At 46.4% G+C, this 27,535-nt stretch overlaps 4 protein-coding genes across 7 annotated transcripts in view; 1 reads left to right on the top strand and 3 right to left on the bottom strand.

Moving 5' to 3' along the window:
* The window catches only part of KDM3B (lysine demethylase 3B), a 66,364-nt gene extending 58,474 nt beyond the window's left edge, over positions 1-7,890 (bottom strand). For 2 of the 3 annotated variants that reach the window (XM_035014229.1, XM_035014230.1), the window contains exon 1: positions 7,604-7,890. In XM_035014229.1, coding sequence (XP_034870120.1) covers positions 7,604-7,804 — 201 coding nt within the window. In that variant the 5' untranslated portion in view covers positions 7,805-7,890. The remainder of the gene's footprint in view (positions 1-7,603) is intronic. The other variant, XM_035014232.1, reaches the window with a different exon arrangement.
* Positions 7,891-10,926: 3,036 nt separating this feature from the next.
* Positions 10,927-20,867, bottom strand: FAM53C (family with sequence similarity 53 member C). Its single transcript, XM_035014227.1, has 5 exons — positions 20,767-20,867; positions 17,639-17,868; positions 17,197-17,254; positions 15,243-16,027; positions 10,927-13,979 (listed from the first exon to the last, which is right to left on the bottom strand). Exons 2-5 carry the CDS (start codon positions 17,714-17,716, stop codon positions 13,722-13,724), a joined length of 1,179 nt encoding a protein of 392 aa, XP_034870118.1. The 5' UTR covers positions 17,717-17,868; positions 20,767-20,867; the 3' UTR covers positions 10,927-13,721.
* A 1,255-nt stretch (positions 20,868-22,122) lies between these two features.
* On the bottom strand, positions 22,123-25,913 carry LOC118016683 (oocyte-specific histone RNA stem-loop-binding protein 2-like). Its single transcript, XM_035014228.1, has 6 exons — positions 25,697-25,913; positions 24,642-24,737; positions 24,426-24,530; positions 23,235-23,387; positions 22,972-23,092; positions 22,123-22,200 (listed from the first exon to the last, which is right to left on the bottom strand). The coding sequence occupies exons 1-6, from the start codon at positions 25,738-25,740 to the stop codon at positions 22,123-22,125; spliced, it is 597 nt and encodes a 198-aa protein (XP_034870119.1). The 5' UTR covers positions 25,741-25,913.
* Positions 25,914-26,219: 306 nt separating this feature from the next.
* Positions 26,220-27,535, top strand: part of CDC25C (cell division cycle 25C) — a 34,289-nt gene continuing 32,973 nt past the window's right edge. The window contains exons 1-2 of one of the 2 annotated variants that reach the window (XM_035014225.1): positions 26,220-26,424; positions 27,032-27,237. In XM_035014225.1, coding sequence (XP_034870116.1) covers positions 27,044-27,237 — 194 coding nt within the window. In that variant the 5' untranslated portion in view covers positions 26,220-26,424; positions 27,032-27,043. Of the gene's footprint in view, positions 26,425-26,670; positions 27,238-27,535 lie in introns of those variants that run through there. The other variant, XM_035014224.1, reaches the window with a different exon arrangement.

The raw sequence follows: 27,535 nt of genomic DNA, 5'->3' as shown, positions 1-27,535 counted from the left end.
ATAATCTCCTTGTCCGACGTCCTTTTGCCTATAAATGTCTTTCATTTTGCACAGCTCTCTGGAGTTCCTTTCTATCAGCCACAAGGGTTTGGTGCCTGATTCAGGTATTGTTGAAAAAAGCCAATAAGATCTATAAAATCTACCAGCTGAATTTTGTTTTTTTAATGATTCTAAACAAAATGCAAAGTCTATTTCAAATGATTTTACAAAACTGTGGGATATCTCGATAGCCAAGATGGGGAATGATGCATTTCCAGAAGACAGCAGTTTTAAAACAAAAAACAAATTTCTCTATGTGGTTCCTCTGCTCAAGAGATAGCTTTCTAACAATTAACCTTATTCACCACCTCACCGCCCCCCTTATAACATCCACAATAAGTTAAATGTTAAGTACTTGAGTACTATAGGGATAACCTGAATAAAAACTCAAGCATATACATATATAGCGCTTTTAGGGGCTGTGGAATCACAAAGATCTGGATTTGCATCCCAACTTCCTCATTTCTTAGCAGTGTAGCCCAGGGCAAGTCACTTTAGCCTCTTTGCGACTCACTTCCTTTGCCTATAAATAGGGACAGTAAGTATCTCAAAGGATTGTCTGAGGATTAAATGAAATAAAAGCATAAAAGGCCTAGCAGACTTTAGGCTCCTGATAAACTTGCATTCCTTAAGAAACTCACACTACTGGTCTGATTATAAATTGGTATGATATTAAAAAAAGAAAAAAAAATGTTATCTATCAAGAATCTTAAATATGTGCACACTCTGTCTCCATAATAACACTCCTGGCAATAATCCAGGATAGGCTTTATTCACAAAAATGCTCATCACGGCGTAATTGATAAAGCCTAAAATCTGAAACAATTTCAATATTCAATGAAAGAGGAACAGTTAAATAAATTATCCAGCCAATAAAAATTGTAAGATTTTTCTTAGAGAGCATTTTATTGTCTTCCTTTCAGTTATGAGAACAATACATGTTACCTGTGGAAAATAAAGAAAAGCACCAAGAAAATTAAAATAGCCCATACACAAGTTTTCAGTAACACAGGAAAATTGCTACATTAAGTAAAAAAGCAAAACACAAAATTGAAAATACAGTATGAATTCGACTTTTAACAATTCTAAAAAAGAGGTCAGATGAATATGTATCAAAACATAAACAGCAGTTTCTAATCGGTTGTGACACACAGGGGCTACTTTTAAAATTATCATCAAAATAATTTCTTCATTCTGTATCACAGGCATGCATTACCTGAGAATCACAAAAATAAAACATCTAATGCTTCTAATCTAATAAGCCAGATGTAAGTCACAAAAACCAGTGGACAGTGGACTTCGGACTGGAGTCCCAAGTAAGATTCCATTAATCTCAAGACCAAAAAATTAGTACTGAGTCCGTGTCAACAGAAATATGTAACAAAAAAATTCAAGATCAATTATAAACACCTTATAACAGGAGGCCAGAGAGTAGAAATTCCATAATAAATCAGATGTGAAAGTTAACAATCTAATACCGGCTCTAAATATTCTTTTTAAGATATGGTAGTCAGAGAAGGCCTCTTAAAATAACAACAGAAAAAGGCATGTTCTGTTCTTGAGGGAACTTACAATTTAGTAGGGGAGATAAGCTATACATCTTGTTATATATCTATAAGAAGAAAAACTGTGATTAATATTCCAAAAGAGGCATATAACAAAGTACTAAAGTAGCAAAGAAAAAAAAATAACATGCTGGGGATTCAAAAAGGCTTTACAGAGGTGGTAGAACCTGGAATGCACAGGCTTTCTCTTCTCTTTATAGGATTTCAATGGTTAACATTAAAAGCAAAGGGGTTAAGGGGAAACAAAGCAGAAGCCAGAAAGTATTAAGAAAGTGCAAGATCACTGAATCAGGGATACTTGCTATAAATATCCTTTTGGCAACACCCACTTTCCCTCATTCGATTCTTTGCACACCAAGGGTCCGTCTTATCTGTAATTTGGTCTTGAGTAGACCAGGAGGGGGCTCTGTGCAGATCTCTGGATAGGTATTATCTCCCACTGTAAATTAATAACCTTATATGACGATTTACAAATCAGTCTCCAGAGAGTTTGGTTAGTGAGAATCAGTTCCCTAGAGCCTGATTACTCCTGAACACACACACACAAATGGAGTTTTTGCTCTTGCAAAACTGAGAGAGGTCATACTAGATGAGTCACTACTTAACAATCAGTCAGGTTTTACCCATCTGTAGAACAAGGGTAAAAGACACGCTGGCAGTTAGGGGAGACGGGTAGGGAGGGCTTAAAAACCACCAACCTGTCAAAGGCAGTGGAAAATTGAGAAGCAGCAACAGGTGTTGTGTCCCCCAGGCCTGTGGAAGCAAAGCCTACAGGAATCAACTCCAGCTGTTGAGAAAATCACTAACAGAAAAGGCCATGATACTTACCCACCATTTAGGGGAAGGGAAGTGGGGAACTGAATCAACCATAACAAGTTGGAAATGAGAACTCGGCAAGTGAGCACTGAAGGAGGGAATGAGCCCTTGGCAGGTGGGGAATTAGTGAAGGAACTCTTAGAAACAAATGGGTAATTAAGAGGAAAGATCTGATTGTGTAGTAAAGTAGGAGAGGATGCTGGATGGACAAAATGACCAGTGTATGTGATCACTGGTGGATATACTACACAGCTCTAAAATAAACAATGCAAACACAAAGAGGCAACTATTAACAATTATACACATACATACAAGACAAACTTAAAAAAAAAAAGAATATGAAGCACCTGAGTGCCTGAAAAACTCAAGGATGGCTCACTGTCTCAAAAACAGACCTCCTGCTCTAAGAGAATTAAAATGAAAAGTGCGGTTAGAGGGGCTCACACTTAAACATTACATATTTGTACAATCTCACTTTTATTTAAAGTTCTCTAAACCTTACATCGATCCACAAAACCATATTCTATTTACTTTAATAAACCGCATATCATGTATCATGCAGATTTTTATTGAACTTCTGGAATTATAAGAAAAGGACACTTAAGGATAGTCATTAAAATCCATAAACTCCCATTTCGATTAGGACTGAAGTTCTAGGTTTGTGTGAACACAGGTTGAGATTGTGGACTGGAAATATGGTACTGTCCTGGACCTGATTATAATCATTACATTACCTACAAACAAAGTAGGGAGGTATTTTAAAGTCCACCTAACCTGAGACAAGGAGGAAAGGTGGGAGGAGGACGTAAAAAAAATAAGGCAGATACAGATATGCTTTCATTCCTCTTGGAAGACTCCCAGATAGAAGAAACATGGTACTAGCCTGGACACTGCTACAATTATTACATTATCTGGAATCAAAGGAAAGGAGCACTTTAGAGTCCACCTTTCCGCCAGATAAAGATGAAAGATCAAGGGATAAAAAAAATAAGGCAGATATGCTTTCACTCCTCTTCCAAGTTCTGGATAGCTGTGATAGCTACGATACACATTCAAAACAAATCAATGCTACTAAAGGCATCATTTAATTATAAGAAACAGCAAGAAAAGGGCAGTTTACTTAATAAAATTGGTGCTGCCACCATTGATCACTCAGTAGGAAGCAAGTTAGATCCCCCACCTCACATGCCGTTTGCAAAAATATTCCAGGTGGATCAAAGATCTCAAGGTAAAAATAAAGAAAAACTGAACAACATTTATATAGGCTCAAGACAGGGGAGCTATCCCCAAGCAACCCAGAAGCCATGAGGAAAAGTCCAAGAGATCTGATGATATAAACATTTTTGTTTTTCTATATGGCAAAACAACTCATCAAGTCAAAAGACAAGAGAAAATAGCTGCAACACACTTGTGAAGTAAAAGGGTTTATATCCTGAAAATGCACAGAACTTGTACAGAGCGATAAGACAACTCCTTTTTTCAAATGGGCAAAAGATAGGCATAAAACTCATTAAAAAAATACAAAGAGCCAATAAACATAGAAAAAAAGCCAGCAGTCATGAAAATGCTATATTATTTTTCACCCACTGGATTGCCAAAAATGACAAAGACCAATGACACCATGATGGCAAAGGTAAAAAGGGAAAGCACCGCATGCACTCAATGCTGGTGGGAGTATGAAATGCTATCACCTCACTGGAAAACAACCTGGCATTACCTAATAAAATAAAAGATGCATATACTCCTGTAGCTCCTAACCCACTCCTGAATGTCTAAACTACAGAAATAAAACCATGATTACACAAGATATATGCCCAGGTTTATTAACCACAGCATTATTTGTAGTACCAAAATTTTTTTTCAATAACTTTAACAGCATAAGGAGGAATGATTGAACAAATGATGGTACATCCATTCTATGAAATACAATGTAGTTACCTAAAAGGATGAGTAAGATCTATAGGTATCGATGCCCATGGTATAATGCTGAATGGAAATAAAGAGAGGGGCAGCTGGCTGGCTCAGTGGGTAGAGCCTGCAACTCTTGATCTCGGGGTTCTAAGTTTGAGCCCCAGGTTGGGTATAGAGATTACTTAAAAATAAAATCTTAAAAAAACAGAGTCCTTACTTAATAAGGGGGGGGAGCAGGCTGCAGATATTGTGCAGTGTGATACATGTGATTAAGAAAAAGGCAACCCTTTGTATATAGATGAATGTTTTTACATTTTTTGTACTAGTATTAAGAAAGATGAGCAAAGCCTTCTTTTGCAAGTGGAGGCCTGTGAAAGATTGTTGGCTTTTCCTGTGTACTTTTGGTTATTTGACATTTCACAAAACAGAAGTCTTGCTTTTTAGCAATAAAAAAAAAAAAAAAAAAAGGAAGGAAAACCCATGTTTTTTTTGGTCTGTGTGTCTTACCTACTGTCCCTACATATATGAAGGTCCCAAGGTCTCTGCAACTCATATGAACCAATAATGATTTAGAACACAAAGAGGACAGACTTAAGAGTCAGAAAGAAATGCATAAAAATCCATTAAAGTAATCTTTCAACAAGACTTTTTTTTTTAAACAAGCCTATTAGAAATACAAATAAAGCTACTATTCCATGGGGGACGGGGAGGTTTTTTCCCTATTACATCTAAAAATCTCAGTAGTTATTTGTTAGCATAGCTTTGATGAAGATGCCCACTATCAAACCCTTATCAACAAAACTCCCAATCAACAGGATCCTGACTTTTCTTTTTTCATATTTCATTTTAAGGTAGTACATGGCTTTGGTATTGTTTTCCAGAAAAGGGTTCATTAAATGGAGCAGGGCTACATTTTGAAACATTCAGGATTAAAAAGTATTTAGAAAGAGGGTATTAATGGAGCCTAAAACTGAGAAGTGTTTTCAATCACTTCAAAAACTCATTCATCCAACCCTCAATTACTCATCCTTAACAGGGGGCGCCCTGCTATGCATTACTCAAAACCAAGCATGCCTGAAAACATCTTAAACCAACTGAATGAAAATCTGCCCAATCACAGGCCAGCTGCTTGAAAACTCCACCCTTGAATACAGGAAGAACACTTTTGATTGGAAGACGGTTGTGTTTACTACGGTGTGTGGTGCAAATTGGTAAGGCCCACATGTCTAGGGTCCAAAGGAAATCTCTTTAATGAAAAAGAAAAACAAACGGCCAGTTCTCATCCTAGATTAGTCATTGTCATTAATAGAACCTCAACATAGCAACTGCAATTCTTGAGCAATTTTGCAAGCTGGTGAAAAATTCTAAAGGCTCTGAGTTTTGTTGTGGTTGTTTCTCATCTATGTCCCTTGATAAACATACAGGACAAGCTTGTTTATTCTCAAAACCCTAATCCGCCTTTGCTTTTTATGTATACAGCTCCATGCAAGACCTCAACACAGTTCTAATGTACGCTTGGCTTTAATTTCCAAGAATCACTGCAACTTTTTACTTGGTCTGAGAAACCAATTCAATGAGCCCAGTGGTAAAATTATTCAGTATTTAGCTTAGTAGGTGTCCAGCATTTCAGTGAGCTTCAAAAACCTCTGCCCTTAGGGAACCCAGCAAACAACAAAGTGAATGGGTAGCCATTTCAGGTGCAGAGCTCATTAGCAATTCATCTGATGGAGGAAACAACTAGAATATAAAATTCCGACTGAAAAGCTAGGGCAGGCTAGGCCTTAGGTCAAAGTAGGCATATAATGATGGATCTTCATTATGTTTTGCATTTCGGGGGTAAATTATGGGCTCTGAGAGAGACACCTCCCCCCCACCCCAACCTAGAAAGCAGTCTTTTGAAGAAAGCACAGAAGAATTTAAATCCAAATCCTCTCCTTAATCATCATCCTCGTCCCCTTGTATTCCTGGTATCTTTTTACAAATTCGCCCCACTGAAGCCTCATAAATGCCCAAGCAGCCTTTTCTTATTTAGCATAGAGAAAGATCAAAGAATGTGAACTCAAATAGCAGAAGCAAAGGCTAAGCCAACCGCAAGCCAAACAACCCATAAAGCTTGATAAGGGGGAGGGGGGGAAAGCTTACACCACCAATCAATAGATAGAAAAATGAGTATCAGAAACCTACAATATCAAATCTGAAAAAATCATTCCAATTTATAGCAAATAAAATATCTGCAGGAGCAAGTTCATCACGAAGATTTGCCTTCTGCCTGCTGATGTATTACATTCCAAAAGAATCTCCCTATTTTCATAGTATCTTAACAGAGAAGCTAGGGCCGCTATCAGAATGAGGAACTAAAGAGGCTTGCAAAGCTCAAAGACAGTATTTTGCCGCCACATTAACAAAAATAACACAACATGATCCCAAATAGTAGTTAAGTTCTATTTTACCGAACAACTTTAATCACAAAATATACCAAGGCAAGTATTCCAAAAGCGCCCAAGCTCCAACACAAAGTTTCAAAACAAAACCTCTCCCAGGGTTGAGGGAGTAGCCGAGCTGGGAGCAAAAAAGCACCACCTAGCAGCAGCCCCATTAGCCCGCTAAGACACATCTCAAACTTAGCAAAAACAGCCACAACTGCAGCTCCTGTCACCCAGAAGCTCAAAGAGAAAGGAGCCCGAAGAGAGTCCCGAGAGCTGGCCTTTCTGGAGACCGCCAGGCCGAGCCAGGCTCAGACAAGGAGGAAGTAACTGCCAGATAAAAAAGCCCCGAGCAGCTCCAACTGCAGCCTCTGTGCCTCCCACAATTGCCCACATTCCCGCCCCACTCGGGGCTCCGGGAGGAAGGGAGCAGGGCGCAGGTTTCCAGGGAGGCTGGGAACTACAGGTCCGCGTCTTTCAGGAGGCAGCGACAGCACCAGCCGAACTCCGAGGGGCCGAGGAACCCAGGGTTCAGGAGCCTGCTCCCAAGGCGTGTTGGGGGGGGGACGCTGAGAAAGGGGTCTCTCAGGAGGCGGGGCCTCCCGGGTGGAAGCGGCAGCTCCTGGCGCCCTGGCTGCCCCCCGGGGGAAACCGGGGCGCGCACCCCGACGCGGAAGCCATGCCGGCCAGAGCTCGGGGTGCTGAGGAGCCAGTGGGGGGCGCTAAGGAGATCTGGGGGCGCGGAACGGGGTCACCCCCACCCCACCGCCCCCTCACAAAGGCCCCCGGGGAGGCCGCCCGCAGGCCCCGCAGCCCCGGCCTCAAGTGCCCGCCTCGGCCGCCACTCACCGCTAGGTCCTGGGGCACCGCCCCGCTCATGGCCCGCACCGTGCCGGCCCGCCAGGCCCGAGTGCGCAGCGCAGGCCCCGGATCTCCGCCCGCCGCCGCCGCCGCCGCCGCCGCGGGGACCGAGGCCGAGGAGGAGGCCGCGGTATCCGCGAACAGAAGCAGCAGCCGCTTGCCCACCGGGGAGGCCGCCGCGTCCGCCATCGCCAGGGCCGGCCAGACCCGCGCTCCCGCCGGCCGCCTCCCACCACCTCTGCCGCTGAGCGCCCGATCCGCCCGCAAGGCCTCCCTCCGCACCACCCGCGGCCGCGCTCCCCCCCACCCCCCCCAACAGCCACCACCAACCACCGGCGCCGCGCAGCGCCCCCCGTGGCCGGGAGCGGAGCCGCAGCCCGGGCCCCGCACAGCGCCCCCCGCGCTCTGGAGCGGGGCGGCAGCTCCGGGCCCCTTGCAGCGCTCCGCCCCAACCTCCCCGGGGCCTGCAGTGCCCCCTGCGGCAGGGAGGGGAATTGCAGTTTCGGCTGGGGTGGGGAAGTGGGCGGGTCCTTCAGTCTTCATGGCACCATCCTGGTCCCAACCTTCCTTCTGGGGGGGTCCCATATGTGAGAAGGCTTTGGCTTACCTGCCTCAGACACCAAAGACTTTTACTGGGGTGGGCGGGGCTTGAGGGGCAAGGTACCTAGAGTTGGTGTTTTGAGCTAAGCAGTTAGCGCCCCAATATCTATTGATTTCCTGTCCTGAAAACATGCCCTTACCATTCCTGTCACTATCTTTTAGGAAACTCTCCCCATTGGCCCATGGGACACAATATCTTTCTTCTCACTGGCCCATAACATAGTACCATCCTATTCTATACTACCAGTACGTCATAGGTTCCTTTCCAATTGACCATTGTGCTACATCCAGTGGATGTTACAATACCATTCTTTCCACTGGGTGAAGGCCCATGTGCTTCCAAAATCCTGGTATTTTGACTTAAACCCATGGAACTTCTTCCCTTTCCAAGTCTGCCAATGTTTTAAGTACAGGTGTTTCTCAGTTAAACTTTGAGGGGAATTGGGATGAGACCAGCAATAAAGAGATTCTCTTCTCTGGTTCAATAGCACCTCATCTTACCATGGAAGTAGTGGGAGTGGGGGCAAAGAAAACCCCACCACTCTTATCTCAATTCATTTAATATAGGTGTGAGAGATTGATAACTCCTGATGGAAAAGGGACCGTAGAGAAGGGGAGATACTGAAATTTTGGCCTAGATGGTCTTGCACACCAGGCACTGGGAAACCTCAATCATTAACATCGATAGTATCAGATTAGCACAGGTTGCATGGTCTTACGGATGCAGAATGAGTATATATGGAAGTAGACACAAACCACATAGACAAAGGGTCTAGAAATAATCCGATTGTTATCCTAAAAGTGACCATTTCTTTCAATGATCTGCCCTATAGACAGAGCAGTAGCCGGTTCTTTCTCTAAGACTTATGTGTATACCCAGTTAACTCCTGTCCATACCTTTTCTTTACCCTTGACATACTTTTCTTGCAGCAAACGTCTAAGGCTCCAAGGGGGAGCAGGCAGCAACTACTGACTTTAGACTAAGTATGAAACCTTTGGGAAGTCATTCTAGAACTAACCTTGTGGAGCACCAAGGAAACATTTCCTTGAACTTTTTCTCTCTTTATTCCTTGGAACTTCCATCTCACATAAGCCAACCTGAGGCCTGAATCAGAATGCTTTTCTGGGCCAAGAGACATCTCTTAAAGCACACGGCCCACAAACTGTCAGTTATTAAGAGGAGAACAAGGGTGAATTCCTAAAACCTGGCTGGCTGCCTTGCAGGTTTTCTACCAAAATTCACTGTTGGGATTTTCTCCTGAATGGAGCTCTAATTATTGCCCTAGTGTTCCAAAGCTGGCTTCTCAGCACCAGAGACAGAAATGTGCCTAAATTCAGGGATGGGAAGGCAAAAATGAGAAATTCATTCAACAAATATGGCAGGCCCTTTCCATGTGCCAGTAACTTTTCAACATGCTGGGGATGCAACACTGAACAAAACCCCTGTCCTCATGGAGTTTACATTCTTTCCTGTACTAGCACACTTCATGAACGGAAAATGAAATCTCACTTAGCCTCACAGAAAATAAACAGTATAAAAAGCTAATAGCAACAACAGAATGAACATAAAGGAAAAAAAGGAAAGTCAATTTGGATGTTCAAACTTTACCCTTGCTCAAACAGTAGGTGAAATGAAACAGCAGCAGTTTTAAAGAAAGAAAAAACTTCTGATACTGAGCCTTCTTTAACCACATGCCAAAGCCCCCCCCCCTCCTCAAAGCCCCTCCTTTGTTTGTGGGGCAGGTGACAACCCCCACTCTTTTTGGAGTGTATTTTCATCCCCTCAAAGGTTCCTGCTCCAGGTTATCAAACCAATCCTGTCCTCCTGCACACTTCATTGGTATTCAAAGATGAGTGCCACAAATTTGAAGCAGGAAACTGGGACGGAGGCTAAGCAACTTGACTCTTCTTGCGCCTGGCAAGTCAGCACCACAACTGGTAAAGAAAGGCTATGCCTTAGGGACAGAGGCTCCTTCCTGCCTGGATCTCTAAGCAACTACATTTCACCCACACAAACTGGAAGAATGCTAACATAGGGAAAAGGGTGGAATAGCAATGTCTAAAGAGAGTGAACCACAAAGCTTCCCTGAACACACGAACATCCCAAATTGAAGCATTATGGAAAACACCAACTTCTAGGGCAAAAGAGAAGCTCTGCTGTTAGGATAATTTTCCAAAAGCGGTATTTTTAGAATGGAGAAATTGCCTAGGTCTTTGGAATCTGAATTCTGATGACTAAATCTCCATCTCTCCAGGGTATAAAATGTGAAAACTCTTAAAAAAGGAAAAGATTCCCAGTCAAATCTCTCGGCCTGCTTTCTCCCCACTTCCTAAAGCCCACAAACCAATCTAGACAAGTTCCTGACTGGGTCATCAAACATTTCTCAGGGAGCTAGAATGTATAAATACTTGACTTCAACTTGCTGGAAGAGTGACCGTAGGAAGAGGACATAGGTACCAGGGCAACAAAGACCAAATCAGACTGCCAGAAATAACCAAGGCCTTAACGCAAGCCTGGGCCACAGGATATGACTGCCATGGCTGTGAAGGGCCTAGGGACCAGATACCGCCCTCAAAGGGTGAAGGCCCAGCCATGCCCTAGAGGAAGGGGCTATTGGAGTTAGGTGGCCTTCTCCCTGCTTCCTCCTTGCCTTTCTTTGTGGAGAAGGGAAGAAGACACTAGAGTACACAAGATTGCTTGGGAAAAGGAATTATTCTAATAAAACTTTATTTTTTCAAACACAGCCACAGAGGCAGGACCTCATGTTTAACACACACAGACTTATGGATTTCTTTAATATAAAACAAAGTTTACGAAAAATTTTTTTCCACTTTTTGTATTTGTAATCCCATTAGCACAGGGACTTTGGCAGCAGGTGGGAGTGAAGGGCAGCTGGAGCTGCCACTGGGCAGTCACCGGGCACAGGAGGAGAGCACCAGCCTGGGAGTGGCTTCACTCACACACGCAGGAATACTCACCTACTGGTCAGCCACACCACACACACAACACAGATGCAGATGTCTACCCAGCGTCAACCACAGCCCTGTAAAGGTGTGCTCCACTCTGGGTAAGCCCAATATGTGAAAATCCGAATAGTCAAAACAGCTAAAGTAGAGGGAGGTTGCTTGCTTTACAAAAGAAGCAATCACACAGGCTGCTTTTAAATGGTCAGCAGTCCAAATGCATCGCAAAATAGCATTTGGCTTACACAGAACTGTTGGAACAGATCTACTGTGTAAAGCAAAATGAACCACTTCTTGAAAAGGCTTGTCCCAGGGTCATGGGTGCTTAGATTGGGAAGCAAGATGACAGTTTCAACTAGTTTAACTTTCCAGATCTTAAAGTAATAGAATTCAAATATGGTATCGGTAGACCCTCTCCCCTAAGGCTCGCACCCCCAGGGGCTTTGGGGAAGCCACGGCAGAGGCAGAATTACTGCCCTCACTTCTTCAGCTTAGGGCTTGCAGAGACCCCACTGGCCTTGCCAGTGGCCTACTGGAAGCTGGCACAGCCAATATGCAGCAGAGAGCCCAGGGATAAGGATGCCCCAGGAGAAAAAAAAGCTGGCACCAGGGAAATTATGGCCTAAAGAAAGATTAGAGCCAAGGGAGGGATGAAACCAAGGATGGGCAACTGCTGGGCTCACAGTTTCCCTGGATTCTCCAGAGAGCCTCTTTCAGACCCCTACAGACCTGGTAGCGCACTGATAATACCTGGTAACTAGCAGGAGAAGGGGAAGAGCCTCGGAAGGGTAGAACCTTTAGAGCCAGAGGCTCAAGTATAAATGGCCACCTCCTCAGGAGTGGAGGGGAGGAGACTGCAGCCTCGGTGACACTCCTATCCAACATGTGGGAAGCCAAGAAAATAACAGGTTCAATTCCATGAGGAAGAAAACGTGTGGGCTTTGGTCTTCTTCCCTAACATGAGGAATTGGATCCTAAGACACCCTGGAAATTGAAGAGAATGCCCTTCCTCCAATAAACCAGAATGGCAGGTCCAATTCAGTTGTGCAGGGTCAACCAAAGCTGGATAAAGCCTCACAAGCTATTTGGCAGCTGCTTCAGTATGTATCTCCACTGGTGCCAGGCCTAAGGGTCCGGCAGCCATTAAACCCACCACTGCAGCCACTGGGACCTGCTGCCCTGGCTCAAGTTATGGGTGAGAAACAAAAAAAAAAAAAAAAAAAGGGAAATTCAATCCAACAACAACAAACTCCCAGCTGCTTCTCATAGCCTTTGCTTTACACATCCTCAGCCAACCCCTCAGTGAGCCCCAACCTCCCTGAGGTCTCTCAGGTCCAATTAGAGGCAAATAAACATTTCCTGGCAGGAATGGAAGACAAGCAAACTGGTAAATGCTGACATCCCTTTCCACTTTCTCAAGCAGGTCAGAAAAGAGGTTAGGACTGGATCTTTTAACAACAGGTTTCCCTATAGTCTGCTTCCAAAGGGCAGTGCTGGGATGAGCTTACCCATGCTTACTGGGCACCGAATGCCACTTCTGCAGCAGGTGGGCCTCAGATAATGGGGACCAATACACGGCCTTCCCTCCATGTTCTTGACCCTTGAAGCTCAGAGAGTGTGTGTGTGGGGGGAAGTCCCATTGGTAGAGAGGGAAAGAGGAAGATGGACCCCCTCCAACTCTGCCTCAGTTGCCCACATGCGCTTATATCTACTTAGAGACAAAGGCAAGTTGTATACAGCCTAGGCAATCTAATGAGGAAAAAAGGCCAGCTCAGAATCAATGTAAAGAGCCCTCTCCAGTCCCAATATTAGATCTACCTAGGGGAGGGGATGGGCCTAAGAAAAAGATCATTAGCTGGGGTCACAGCACTTAAAAGACCCTGCCATACCCCAAAGAGAATCCTCTGGAGAACCAGAGGGGCTTATGGATTATAAGCCTGGTTCCAGAGCTACTTAGAAAAAAGAAAAACTTGATGCCCACCTCTTGACTCTTTGAATAAGCCTGCGATCCCATGAAAATTCAAGATCCTGGGGGTATCATGATGCTCTGCTGTTAAGGAGCAACTGCCTTCCTTCCCTAAGGCTACACAAACACACCTTTCCCCAAGTACACTCCCACACACGCACACACTCTCACACAATTTCTCCGAGGAGGCTGAATGAACCCCCCACCCTGGCCAAATTCTAAGACACAAGTGCCCTTTGAAGCAAAGGGGCTAGTGAAATTCCCCGAGCTGGGGTCAGCAGACCCCTTCCTTCCCTGCCCATTGCTTTCTCGGTGGCAGGGATACTCACACTCAGGGCCGCCATGGGAAGGGTCTGCTCTGGGGCTGTCCCTCCCGCCACCAGCTCCGTTTATCTTGTCCCGGCCAGTCTCTTGGCATGGTCGAGCTTCCTGGAGCGAGAAGATTTCCGGCTGCCCTGAGTCGGAGCCCTCCACTCACCCCCATTCCCAGGCTGGGCCCCCGGCCTTGGGGCCTCGACACTTGTTAGTAGCCATAGAGAGTCAGTCTGTGTGGCCCCAGGAAGTAGCCTCTCAGTTTTAGTTCTCCTCAATTAGATTCAAGTCCAGGTCCCCAAAGTCCTGCTGGCACAGTGTCCGCTTGCTCAGTGCCTGCCGCCCCCACCGCACGGCCCCTTCCTCCTCCTCTTCGCTTTCACTCAGCACCTGGGAGGAACCCCCAATGGGGCTGCAGGAAGCAGAGAGGGGTGGGGGGCTACAGGCCATGAACCACGGTGGAGAGATGCTGCTGCCTTCCCGGGCTGCTTCTTGGAGACAGAGACCTCCTGAGTATGGTTTCTGTCAAACAAACAACAAAGTTAAGACTGCAAAAAAAGATACCAACTTCCACAAAACCCTGAGCCCAAGTGTCCCTCTTGGTTACTCTTGCAGGCAGGCATCCTAGGCTTTAGGGTAAGGTATGTGAACTCCCTAACATTTGGAAAATTTATAATTTCTCCAAATTCTCTAACAAAAGAGTCCATAGTTTCTATCAGATTCAAGATTAGGAGCTCATTTATAAGCTTCATGTGGGCAGGAATATTGTCTGTATGTTTCACAATATTTCAAGTGCCTAGTCACAGCCTGGTACAGAGCAGGTATTCAGTAACATTTGCTGACTCGTTGCAGGAATGACTATGAATAAGCACGTAGATTCTCAAAGAGGTTTGTGACCCAGTGGACTAGAAGGAAGAGTATGAAAAAAGTGGGCAAGGGCATACAACAGCTGTACTCACACGGGCAAGTCAAACCACATTTGCTGAACGTGAATGATGCAGCAACCCGTTTTTGCTTAAGCCCTCACAGACCCAGGGGAAGCAATGAAGGACAAGTGGCAAAACGAGCCCTGAGGTCAAGAAGGGGCAGGACACTGCTGATGGGACTTTTATGGCTTATGCATCCTCAGAGTGGAGAGAAAGTGCCTTTAGCAGAACAATCAGGAATCCCTGTTGGGAGATTTAATATGGGTCTCACCTCAGTTTCTCTAGAACCTCCCCCAGGCCCAAGGAGTGACACAGGACATGAACTTTGAGTGCTAAAATGGGTACAGTCCTGGGCAACCAGGATAGTAAATCATCCTAGCGAAAGCTCAGACAGAAAAGAATGTGCCAGGGGCACCTGGGTGGCTAAGTCGGTTAAGTGTCCGACTCTTGATCTCGCCTCAGGTCTTGATCTCAGGGTCCTGAGTTCAAGCCCCGTGTTGGGCTCCATGCTGGGTGTGGAGCCTACTTAAAAATTAAAAAAAAAAAATTTTTTTTTTTAAAGATTTATTTATTTATTTATTCATGAGAGACAGAGAGAGAGAGAGAGAGGCAGAGGGAGAAGCAGGCTCCCAAGGAGCAGGGAGCCCGATGAGGGACTCGATCCCAGGACCCTGGGATCATGACCTGAGCCGAAGGCAGACGCTTAACCATCTGAGCCACCCAGGCGCCCCCCCAAAAATTTTTTTTAAATAAAAAAGAAAGGCACCTGCCAGGAGTGCATGGAACTAGAGGACAGCTCTCAGGGAAAATGGAAGTCTCCCCCCTCCCAACCAAGCTTCCCTAGTCCTACTGGTCCCACCTGATTCATCTTGTCAAAGTCCAAAGAAGGCCGCAGCCGCCGGGGGTCCTCCTCGTGGCGCCGCTTGACTCCAGCTTTGCGGGCATCCAGATCACAGGGTTGTGAGCGGCTTCGGGGAAGATTGCGGAGGCCTCGAGGTCGCCAGGGCAGCTCTGGGGAGGATGCAGGGGAGCTCCGGGCAGAGGGCAAGAAGCGGCTTGCCTGCGGGCCCAGGCTGGGTGACAGGGAGAAGCGGCGCTGGGGTGGGCAAGGTGACAGGGACTCAGCATCACTCTCCCAGGAGCCACTTTGTGGGGAGGTGGCACAGGGTCGAGAGGAATCTTGGGCTAGGGCCAGGCTGAAGAAAGGGGGACTGTAGGGTCTGTGGGCCGGGGCACATTGAGAAGAGGCACTGGGAGCTTGGAGGAACCTGAGGCTGGAGACCCGCTTTGGGGGGCTCTGGTGAGGCACCTGCGGCCCACCCCCTCCACCACTGCCCCGGTGCTTGATGGGAGTCCACAGCTTGGAGGGGGCGGGCCGCCACACCGGCTGCCAGCGAGACAGGTCCACGGGCACTGAGAGTGAGCGGCAGTGCCTCTTGGATGGAGGGGCAGGGGGCACAGGAAGCTTCTCTGGGTCTGGGGGCTCAGGGCTTAGGACTTGGGAGAGGGGCTGCTCCTGTGGGGAACTTCCCGGGCTGGGTGGTCTGAGGTGCAGGCTCAAGCCTGAGGGGTGGTAGCTGAGGTTGAGGCTGTCCTGGAACTCAGCACAGGAACAGTGGGGCAGGCCCCTCCAGGAAGCACCTTCTGGAAAGCATTCATAATAAAAATAGTATTAATAACGGCTAATGTATTTTTAAGGGCTCACTATTTACCACACAATGTAATGAGCACTTTAGGTGAGGTTTCCCCAAAACCTCATTATCCCCATTTCACTCAAAGATGACAGAAGTCCAATAACTTGTCCAAAGTCATGTAGGAATGAAAGACCAAAGGAGGAGTCAAACCCAGGTCTGTCTGATGCTAAGGCTAGGTCTCAACCACTATATGATACTGCCTCCATTATGAGGAAGCACGGGAAACTGAAAATAGTCTCATATACTGCCTGCCACTCCCTCTCAAAGGCAGACCAATTCAAGAGAAGTAAATGCACGCGTGCCCTGCTCATCCCTCACTCCACCTAATACTACTCTGCTCCCTTACCCACCAGCCCCAAGTTGTGAAAAGCAGGTCCATGCTCTTCTTCCTTAGTTCTTCCCCTTCCTATGTGTCACCAGCACCAAGACAGGAGTTAGGGCTGCCAAGGAATAAGAGGTAATCAAGCAGGATCATTTTTATTACTAGAGAGTGCAAACAGGGTAGGGAAGGCCTTTGACGGTGGAACCTGTGCTTCGGAAACCCTAAGACTATTCATGTTCCTTTGTGTCTGGCCATCCACAAAGAAATACTCAAATTAACACACCGATATGGAAAGATCTTCTAGCTATATTATAATTAAGTTTAAAAAAAAGTGCAAATAATATATATAGTATGCAACCTTTTGCAAGAATAAAAAATACATACTTACAGATAAACTCTAGATGGATAGACAGAGTAATAACCAGAGCTGCTTTTAGGGAGGTGGTGGGAGATGGAGAAAGGAGATTTTCCTCACTGTAAACTTTTTACTATTTTAAAATTTTTTAACTACATGAACATACTACCTATTTAAAAAAAATCACATTGGGGGGCAAAAAAATAAAAACAAACAAACAAAACCAGATTATCAAAGTCCCATCAAGGTTCGAGGGAGAGCCAACTAAACAAGTAACTTCCACACTGGGGCAGTAAAATGGAGACGAGCGTCAATCTCAACAGGTGACCCTGGCAAGAAAGTTGTGGAGGTAGACTAGCTAGCCGGGGTCACTGGAAACCAGTGCAAGAAAGGTGTGGATGGAAGCATGGGCAGACACACAGACCCACACACAATGCCTTACCAGACACAAGCTGGAAAGGGTTCCCACAGTCGGAGATGTCTGCATGATCAGGCAGAGGCTAAAAGAGAGAGAATATCCATCATGATTCAGGTTCAGGACACGGATTTCCAGGAAGCCCTCTTCAGCTCACCCCTGGAATTCATGGGCTATAGGGATGTGAGGGACTCCTAAATGTTCTCTTGTCTTCCCAAAGTTAGTGAGTAAAATAATCCACATCTTCCAACATCTACAAACCCTTCTCCACCCAAGTTTTGGTGTCCCTTCTCTATCAATGGAAAAATACCTGCCCCCTTCCTTTTGGGCTGGGTTTTGAGCCTTTGAGCTCTTCCAGTACAAGTACCATGACTCATACGGCACAGGACATGGGTAAAGTAGTAGCAACAAACAGCCTCAGAAAAAAGGGGGAGGGGGTCGTAGAGAAGCAGGAAGACTGGTCTTTTACCAGACTGATGCTGAAGCGTGTGCATTTCAGCTCATCCAGAGTCTGCTTCTGTAGCTGCTCAGTGATCAGGGTTATCATGATTCTCCCCAGGATCTGACTTGCACACTTTGGAGCAAATGATGGATGTCTTCCCTGTCGTTCTTCCAGACCTCACTCGTGAGCCGTCTTCTGCCACTGCAGCACCATTCTAGCACCATTGGGACTTCCCTCTCCAGTCATGCCTGCTGAGTCTGCCAATTACAGAGGGACCAGCCCCAAGTGATATTAGAAATGTACCTGGCCCAAAGGTGGAAAATGCATGGCACACATACCACAGCATCCCTATGCCAGGCCTCTGGCAGACATCATTAATTGATCGCAGCTCTTTCCTGCTAAGCCTAAACACAGCCTCAGAAACATCCTGAACTTCGCACTCCAGTTAACCAGTAAAATGAACTGGAGTTAGCAAGCATGTTGAAACCTATTTGCCACTCCTAACCTGGTTCATGCTGTGCTTTGTCTACCCAGTGTACCAGCACCAATTAAAAAACAGCTCAAGTGAGAGAGGGATGCCCAAATGGTTACTTCCATCCTGATTACCCCAATATTTTATCTTCCAAACAGAAACAGAGAGGTACCCTTTTCCTAAACTACAGAAATAGTAACAGGGAACAGGGAGGAGCACTGGTTGTAGGAATCCTTTTTGCTTCAGACCAATCAAAGTAAACAAAGTTTATGTTCTCTCCTAGCTTGAATGTTTGATATATTATTGTTTTCCAACAGATACTGTATATATTCTCTTATAAGATGGTGAGAAGATAGAGAAGTGGTACCAGGATTTTTCCAATTACATTTTAACTCTATACATGTTAAAAACAACAACTGTATGACTTCATTCAACTAAGTTTTTAGCCTGATCTTACTCAAAGACCATGGATTCAATTAATCAAGACTCCTTCTCATGGTCAATTTCAGCATAAGCAAACTAATTCTATCAGAGAACAGGCTTCAAGCCCACACAATTGCCTGAGGGGCCTTACTCAATGGAGTAGGGGAGGATAACCTAGTGTTTCCATATGGTTCTGCCTATTCCCAGAAATGACCAGCAAGCAGACAGCTCATCAGAGGGTATATGTAGCATTCTCTAATAGATACAGCAAGCATTCAAGAAACCTAAGTCTTGCTCCAATTTGCTATGACAGTTCTGGGAAATAACTTGACCTTTCTTGGCCTTAGTTAACGTACATGTAAAATGGGCAGAATAAATCTCTTATTAATCTGTCATGGGGACACTGTAACACGAAATATCAAAATACAAAAAGCATACCATCCAGCCTGTACAAATCAGGAGTCCACATAGACTGCTGTTTCTCAAACCCTCCTGTTTGTTGCTCTACACAGCCTAAGAATGCCACAAGTGATAATATCATTAAGATAAATAAGGCAATTGGGTGTATCTATTTGGCTGGATGCCAACCTCCCTCACCTGAACACCTAGGGAAGCCCAAAACGGCTCTCCTGTGACCTCGGAGGCAGATCACTTTCTACTTTTGCAGAAAGAATCATCTCTACCCCGTTCCCACCTCAGAGAGAGGTAGGTAAGGAAGAGCAAAGAACTACATGTAGACGTATCTGCAGTTTTTTGGACGCTGTAGGAGAAGTCCATCATCATTACAGTTAACTATTATTTTCATGCATAATTATTATTACCACCCTGAACAAAGTTCCAGCTTCCTGAGAGCTCCCTTCAGCAGCTTCCCCTATGTTCTTGTGGGAAAAGCTAAAGCTTATATCACTTCTGCTCTTGGTTTCTTAACTCTGCCCCAAAAGATCAACTAGAGACAGAACCTAACTGCAGGCTTTTCACCCCAGAGATCCCAGGCCTCAGGCTGACCAGCCATGAAGAGCAGGGAGTGAAGCAAACTCTTTCAAGCTTTTCATGAGGCATGTGGCCAAACAGCAAACTCCCAGCCCTCTCTGGGATCAAGTGAAGAGAGTGATTTTGTGTTTTTCTGCATTTTAATTGTTGGGATGTGGCCACACACGGCGGTAATTGGAACAATGCAACTACCACCACGCAACTGATACTCTCAGCCTGAGTTTCCTAAAACAGGCCAGGCTGAGAGGGGGAACAGAACGGAAGCCATAAGGAATCAAACCAGGACACAAAAGAAGGCAAACCAGCTCCGCGAGGGGCCTCCTCTTTCTCAGGCAGGCATAGAAAAAAGTGTAAGCAACCCTCTCTTGCCGCCTTCCTTCCCCTTCCATTTTGTATATCTGAGGGGCAGAGACAGCCCTGAACGTTCACTAAACAAGTTAAAACTTCTCAGCTTAACAACTGGCACAGGACTCAGCCCTTCACAGAGCAGCAGGCCGTTAGGCCCTCCCCACGGCCCCACCAGGCCCAATTCTCTATCCAGGCTTTCCCTCCACCATCAGCCCCCTAAAATAAAGACTGGACCCCCACCCCATCTCCTATTGGATGGCAGGAGCCCCTGACATTCGGGTTTCAGGGATGCTGAGGTTGTGCTGAAACCTGGAGAACCTAGGATCAAGTCAGACCAAGGGGGAGGAGAGTCACAAATCCCCTGGGGACCTTCCCCCCACGTCCCAGCCCCACACCTCTGGGGGACACTAAAGAAAAACATGTGGGAGGCAGGGAGGTGCATGAACAGGTAAGTGGGGACCTGACTGCTCTTCCTCCATATGGCTCTGGCGGGGACAGGGGTGACAAGTGGGGAGCACCCCTCCCCCCACCCCGATGAAGAAGCGAAAGGTTAGGCCCCCCTCCAGTCTTCAACCTCTCCCTCGGTTGCCCTGCCTGTCCCTGCGGGGTGGGGCATGGGGCGTCCGCTAGCCCCTAGGGGGGCACCAGGGCTCGCTCAAGGGGGCTGTCTTTCGCCTCTTCCCAATCAGCTTCCATCATCTGGCCGCGGGAAGCGAACTCAGGACGCAGGGGATGGAGAGGGTCTGGGACTTAGCACTCCGCCAACCCCTCCCCCACCGGGTCCCGTGCTCTCCCTGCGGAGGCGTCCAGAGAGGCCGTGCCGCGCGCGCGGCCGGGCTGGGGGAAGGGAAAGAGGGAAGGAGGGAGGGACGGTCGAGGTGCCCGCCCCGAGGCCCCAGCGCCACCTGCCCTCGCCACCTACCGCGGCTCCTCCAGCTCCCAGGGCCGCGGCCGGAGCAGCTCTGAGCGCTCCGTTCGCCCCACGGTGCCCTTAAAAGGCGCCGGCGCGAACCAACGGGCCCCTAAGGAGAGTGGGGGCATCGCTCTGGTTCGCAGAATCGCCCTGAACCGCCCGCGGAGGCTCGAACCCCGCGTCGTTTCTCTCTCAAAGTCTTTTTTGAAAAGTGCTGTCGGGAAGGAGCCAGGCTGTTTGATTTAGGGGTGAACGTGGTTTCTTCACTATCGAGTCACCCCCTCCAAAATATTGCAGAAGGTGGACGGGCCCAGTTGGCGGCACATCTCCAAACCCGCGGGGGAGACCGTGTCGGACGAAGGTAAACAAAGCCATTCCCCTCGCCCTCGGTTCCAACATCGGCCCAAGTACGGCCCCCCACTCGATTCGGGCCGCGTAACAGAAATAGCCAAAGTTCCTCTTACCTGCTCTCCTGTCCCGCCCTCTACGGCCGCCTCTCAGAAGGAATCCCCCTTCCGCCAGCAGAGGACCCGTCCAAGGCGTGAAGGCTTCTGGGAAATGTAGTCCAAGAGCAGATTAGGGCCTGCTCTGAGTCTCAGGAGCCCCTCTTCTAGCTGCCGGATCGCCTCGAACCTTATAAACCCAGGACTTGTAACGGTTGCGGGGCCGTTCCAATTGGTTCTGTAATTAGCCCTCACTCAAAACACTTTGTAAAGCTGAGGAGGGCCCAGGACTGTTCACGCCTCCTCCTTCCTCTACGCACCCCCACCCCCCAGCAGGATGAGGTAATGGGGTTGTGATTATGACATCATAGGCGGTTCAGTTGCTTGCGGGGGTGGGGGGGGGGAGGGGGGAGTATGGTGGTTACAGCTGGACCACTTTCCTTAAGACAGAAAGGGAGGGAGGAAGGAAACAGTCAGCTAGGTAAGAGATGTTGATAAGCTATGTATTTCCTCTTCAGGAAGAGGATGCCACCGTTTATTAAATTTCCACCACTACTACCACCTCCCACCTCAGCCAAAGTTTAGGTCTTTTTTGAAAAGACTGAACGTAGACGTTAGTAGGGAAGAGGTTGGGGAACAGCTAAATGGTTACTGGCTCTTACGTAAATTTGAGTCTCAGCTATCAAAGAAGGTTTAGGAAAGCAGGCAAAAATGGGGAAAAGTTTTAAACAATGCCTTCGTGTTGTGATCTCTTTAAAGGGCAGTTTTAGATTTATTATTTTTTTTTAATCGATTGGGAAGTAGCAGTAATGCAAGTAATCTTCACCGTTACACTTAGCAACACGTCCCTTGAAAGACGTCTGTTTTCTCTAAATATTTTGTGCCCCACTCAAATCTGGGACAGATATATAACTGTAATCAGCTAGAAAGTAGAACCAGTGGTGGGGATCTTCCTCACAGAGCCAGGGAAGGGAGTAGGCAGGAGCCCCAAGTCTGCAAACTGAAAAAGAAGAGTAGAGGCAAAGTGAGCTGTTTATCAAGAAAATGGTAGTGGAGGGAAGACGCACTGCACATTTCCTTGCACATTTCAAATCCCTTGGCAAAAGAGGCGGCAGGGGCCATTGAAGTATAGGAGACATGGTTTCCAATAATTGCTGTTGTGGAGCACTTATTATGTGCCAGGCACTGTGCTACATACTTTAAATATGTATTCTCATTTTTTGCTTAGAATCATCAAATGAGACAAATCTCCCTATTTGACAGATGAAATGGTCAGAGAGATTAAGTGACTGCCCATGTGGTGGGCCAAGGTAATATTACAAAGCAGTCCTTGAGGCTCTAAAGCCCGTGATCTTCACCACTTGGTGATACTCATTTTATTATTAACCATAGTTAATAAAGTTCAGTGATTGAGAATAAGTTAGCATTGGCTCATTTGCAAAACATTGAAATAAATAGACTTAAAAAAAAACCCCAAAACCCTTCATGTTAGGTTTCGAGGCCTCATTTCCAAGGAAGATTATACCCCTTTCATCAAGTATAAAATAACCTCCAATGCAGCCCAACTTTCCCACCATTACCAACTACAATTAAATCTCCTTATGCCACCTTCAGTTCTCAGATTTTTTTATTCATGTCCTATTTTTTCCTGCTGCCCCATTTTTCTTCTTTTTTTCTTCAACTGCTACCTTGAACCCCATCCTAATTTTTTCCTCATGGGTCAGACCCCATCTCTAACCCTGCTCCAGTGGGTTTTAGAAGAAGATACTACCTGGGCTCCCTTCTGGTCTCCATCCAGATTCACTGAGGGTTCCAGGACCTGGAACCAGTCATCCAGGAGGTCATCCAAATGGGTGGAACCCATTGGCTCTAAGAGAAGCTCCATTCCCTGCCTAGGAAGGCAGCAGAGTCAGAGGAACATGCATCTCATTCAGACTCTCCCTTTTCAGCCAGTAAAAGCTAAATCTCTACAAAGTGAGGAGAGGTGGGGCTCAGTCCACCATTCAAACAAGGAACCAAAAATAATGCACATACCCCTCAGAACCCTGCCCTGCAGGGGCTGGCTGGGGGGGGTCCCAAGAATGTAGGGCTCTTCTCCACTGCCTGATCTGGGCATCCCAGGAGCGACGGCTGTACCTCCTCTTCTTGTTTGGTGTTTGAGGGTGAAGTCCTGGCTGTCGCTTTGCCCTGGCAATGACAAATATGTGTAAGACTCAGGTCAAGATAAATGGGCACAGCTCATTGTTTATCACAGTGAATTCGGAGGCTCAGGGATTTCCTGAGAGTCAGGTAGGACCAATGCCCTCAATTCAATAAGAAAAAATAAATCTTCAGGGGCGCCTGGGTAGCTCAGTCATTAAGCGTCTGCCTTCAGCTCAGGTCATGATCCCAGGGTCCTGGGATCGAGCCCCACATCGGGCTCCCTGCTCTGCGGGAAGCCTGCTTCTCCCTCTCCCACTCCTCCTGCTTGTGTTCCCTCTCTTGCTGTGTCTCTCTCTGTCAAATAAATAAAATCTTTTTTTTAAATTTTTTTTAATTTTTTTAAAAGATTTTATTTATTTATTCATGAGAGACAGAGAGAGAGAGGCAGAGGGAGAAGCAGGCTCCCAAGGAGCAGAGAGCCCGATGCGGGACTCGATCCCAGGACCCTGGGATCATGACCTGAGCCGAAGGCAGACGCTTAACCATCTGAGCCACCCAGGCGCCCAAATAAATAAAATCTTAAAAAAAAAGAAAAAGAAATCTTCCGATGGGATTAGCACTAAACTTCCTAAATTCCTAATATTCTTCTGGGAAAGGTAATTTAGATATTCCAACTCTCTTAGAAGTCAAGATAGATATAAAGACAGTATCTGACATCCCTTTAAGATACATACTACCTTTTTATACATTTAGGTTGCATGTATGCATGGAAACATGTAATTAGGCAAGTATGTTCTAATTAGCGAAGTCAGCTGGACGTATGAGGTAAAAATGGTTAGAAAGAAAAAACTTCAAAGCAAACTGAATAGAACTTTAAAAACTCTCATGGGCCAAGTATGATTTGTTCCATTTGAAAAAAAAATCTTGAAAATTTATTTTTGGGGCTACATTGCAGGAGAATTAGTTGTAGTAATGATGCAAATTTGTGAGAGCACTCAGATTCTAGTATCTTTCCATCACCCTACATTAAACCAAAGCCACTTGGATGACACTGTTGTTGTGACCACCCACAGCTGCACTCACTTGGGGACCTGCTGCAGAAAACACTGGTAACCAGGTGTGCGCTTGCCATAATCTATCTGTTTTTGCCGCCGCTGTAGAACAATTTCATCTGTCTCTACCTCCCACCTGCAGGGGAAGTAAACAGTGGCCCCATGAAGTGTGATTATGGTTATCAAAGCAGAAACCAACTCATCCCACACACATTCCCTTAACCCCCAGTCTGGTTTTCAAACTCACCTGGCATGGCAGGGCTCTGTGCTGACTCCCACACTCACTGTCTCAATCCCAGAGTACAAAGGTTCTTCACACACTTCCTTTCTGGGGAAGCAGATTCTACAGATGAAAGGGGTGTTAGGATAAAACCTAGCTGACTACACTGTACCACCACCAAGATGTGGACACCAGATAAAGATTGTATTTCTGACTTAACTGTTTCTCAAAGATAAAGGTTGCATTTCTGATTTGTTTCCCAGAGTGGTCTGCAAGACATCAGCATGAGTAGCCCTGGGAGCCTTGATAATTCCTAGGTCCCACTCTCAACTTAATGAATCATCATTTTGAGGGCCTGCATTTTAAAGAGCTTCCAGGTTATTTTGAAGTTTTTTTTATTATTATGGAAAAATACAGAGAATAACACAGCATAATGTTTTGCTACTCAAAGTATGGTCCTGGGACCAGCCACATCAGCATCAGTTGCAAGCTTGTTAGAAGTGCAGAATCTTGGGCCCCAACCCAGACTTACTGAATCAGAACCTGCATTTTAACAAGATCTCCAGATGATTAGAATGCATGTTAAACTTTGAGAGCAGTGATATCATGGATCCCCAGTTACCCATCAGCTAATACTCATGGCAAATCTTGTTTCATCTATGCCCACTACTACCTCCACATGACTATTAAAATCTTCAACATTAAAATAAAAGAATAAATTCTTGGGGCTCCTGACTGGCTAAGTCAGAAGACCATGGGACTCTTGATCTTGGGATCCTGAGTTTGAACCCCACATTGGGTGTAGAGATTACAAAAATAAATAAATAAACTTTAGGGGGAAAAAATAATTTTAAATATCACTTCATCAGTGTCCAAATTTCCATAAACGACCGAAGATTGTAATCCTTTGGACTGTGATAAGGATTATGCCAAGAGATGATTCAATTCCCCCGCTTTCCCTCAAAAGAAATTTCCTTTATCCTACATAACCTAGCGTCTAAGAGATGCTGCGCTGTAAAAGGAACACCGAACAAGGAACGCTCTTAGAAGGGGCCAGAGCTGCTCAGCATAAGTACACACACCTGTCTCGTCTCAACATCTGCCATACCAGTGGAGAAGGCTCCATTTCCAACTGAAGTCAAGTAAAACGAAGAGGAAAAGACCCACGTAACGACACAAGAAAGAAGCAAGGAAAGAGAAACGTTTAAAACACCCTGCATCCAAACAAATCTCCCCAGATATTATCCTAAAGAGTGATAATCGCTCACGAATTGCAGTTTAAATCTCCCGGGGTTGGAGGGGCTGAGGGAAGGGAGAGCCCGGGAAGGCTGTGGCGATTGGTCAGAGGAAGAGCCAATGGTGTGCCAAGCACCCAGGAGGGCGGGGCTTACCTCGGGGCTCGCTGAACGCTGATGGGCCAATGGGCATCCTGCTCTGTCTGAGGGGCGGGGCAAATTGTGTTCCTGCCAAAGCAAGCTCACGCCTGGTGATGTAGAGCCAAACGATTGGCTATGGGGTGGGGGGGGCTCTGGGCGGGCGCGCGCAGATTGGCTGGCGCAGCTTTGAGGGGAATGGGATAGGTTTACTGGGAAGGCGGAAGGTTTGAATTGCCAGGACCTGTGACTGTTGATATTCTTGCACCGAGGCTATAACTTCGACCCTCTCCTGAGAGAAGCGCAAACCTCGACCCGAACCTATCCTGTCTAGAAGCAGAATTGTAGTCTGGTTAATTGACTCCTTTCCTCAGATTTCTTTTAATTTTGATTAAGTCTTTGCTTGTGACTGATTTCCCACTTCCGTTTCTCCTGAGGTAAGCGCAGGGCCTTCTCCACCGGAATCTGAGACCCCAGCGTCCCCTCATAGTCCGGTCGGGGTCTCACAAACAGAACTTCAGGGGACCTAAATAGTTATTGTCGCGAGTTAAGAGACCTGAATTCCTTCCTTGCCATGAGTCACGAGCTGTGTAGCCCCCGAACAAGTGAAAGCCTCTTTTCATTCCTTTTTTAAAGTCTTGGGTTTGGGGCGCCTGGCTGGCTCAGTCGATGGAACGTGGGACTGTTGATTTGGGGGCCGTGAGTTCGAGCCCCACGTTGGGTTGTAGACCTGACCTGGGGGAAAAAAAAGTCTTACGTTTACCTCTAGTTAAGTCCAGGCTCCGAGGAAAAGGCCAAGCCGCTTGGGGCACGTGCGATTTCATCTTCAGGCCGACCTGGGATTCATCGGTTGGAATTGGGATGCCCCTCCTCCAATATGAGCCGCTGGGCCACTGCTGGGAAGGGTGGAGGAGCTTATGAAAACTGGGCAGCCTGTGAGGTGCTTATGTAGATGATGTTCACCTCTTAGCTAGGTTTTTTTTTCTTTCTTCCTTCCCTTTCCTTTCCTTTTCTTTTCTTTCTTTTCTTTCCTTCCTTCCTTAGGTTTTGGAGGCCATGTCTGCAGAATCCATTTCATCCGCAGGAGAGGAGGGACGCCTCAGCTCAGGACCCAGTTTTAGATCCAGTCGGAGGAAGATATTAAACCTGCTTCTGGAGAGAGACACTTCCTTTACCACCTGTCCAGATCTCCCTAGAACTCCAGTGAACAAACTCTTTGGTGATTCTGCAAACCTAAGCGTTTTGTCTGGGTAAATTCACTTTTCACACCTTATCTCCTTTGCTTTTATGAATAGCCTTTGGGTTTTTTTTTTTTTTTTTTAAGATTTTATTTATTTGACAGAGCACAAGCAGGGGGAGCAGCAGGGAGATGGAGAAGCAGGCTCCCCGCTGAGCAGGGAGGCTGAGGCGGGCTCATCCCAGGACCCTGGGATCATGACCTGAGCCGAAGGCAGACGCTTAACCAACTGAACCACACAGGCGCCCCAGTCTTTTTTTTTTTTTAAGTCTTTGGGTTTTTTTTGAAAATTATCCTGACTCAAAGATCAG

This window comes from Mirounga leonina, unplaced genomic scaffold, assembly GCF_011800145.1.
Source record: "Mirounga leonina isolate KUSES-001 unplaced genomic scaffold, KU_Mleo_1.0 Mir_168, whole genome shotgun sequence".
Classification (NCBI taxonomy): domain Eukaryota; kingdom Metazoa; phylum Chordata; class Mammalia; order Carnivora; family Phocidae; genus Mirounga; species Mirounga leonina.
Note: the sequence above shows the minus strand (reverse complement) of the source record. Positions and strands in the feature narration are given on the sequence as shown.

Bases quoted from the DNA above. Each gene is read 5' to 3' on its own strand.
- FAM53C (XM_035014227.1), bottom strand. From the start codon at position 17,716: ATGATAACCCTGATCACTGAGCAGCTACAGAAGCAGACTCTGGATGAG. The intron at 17,255-17,638 runs GTAAAAGACCAG...TCTCTCTTTTAG, and splicing joins CACGCTTCAGCATCAGTCTG to CCTCTGCCTGATCATGCAGA. The intron at 13,980-15,242 runs GTGGGACCAGTA...TTTGTTTGACAG, and splicing joins ACTTTGACAAGATGAATCAG to AAACCATACTCAGGAGGTCT.
- LOC118016683 (XM_035014228.1), bottom strand. From the start codon at position 25,740: ATGGAGCCTTCTCCACTGGTATGGCAGATGTTGAGACGAGACAG. The intron at 24,531-24,641 runs GTGAGTTTGAAA...CTTCCCCTGCAG, and splicing joins ACAGAGCCCTGCCATGCCAG to GTGGGAGGTAGAGACAGATG. The intron at 23,388-24,425 runs GTGAGTGCAGCT...TGTCATTGCCAG, and splicing joins TTTCTGCAGCAGGTCCCCAA to GGCAAAGCGACAGCCAGGAC.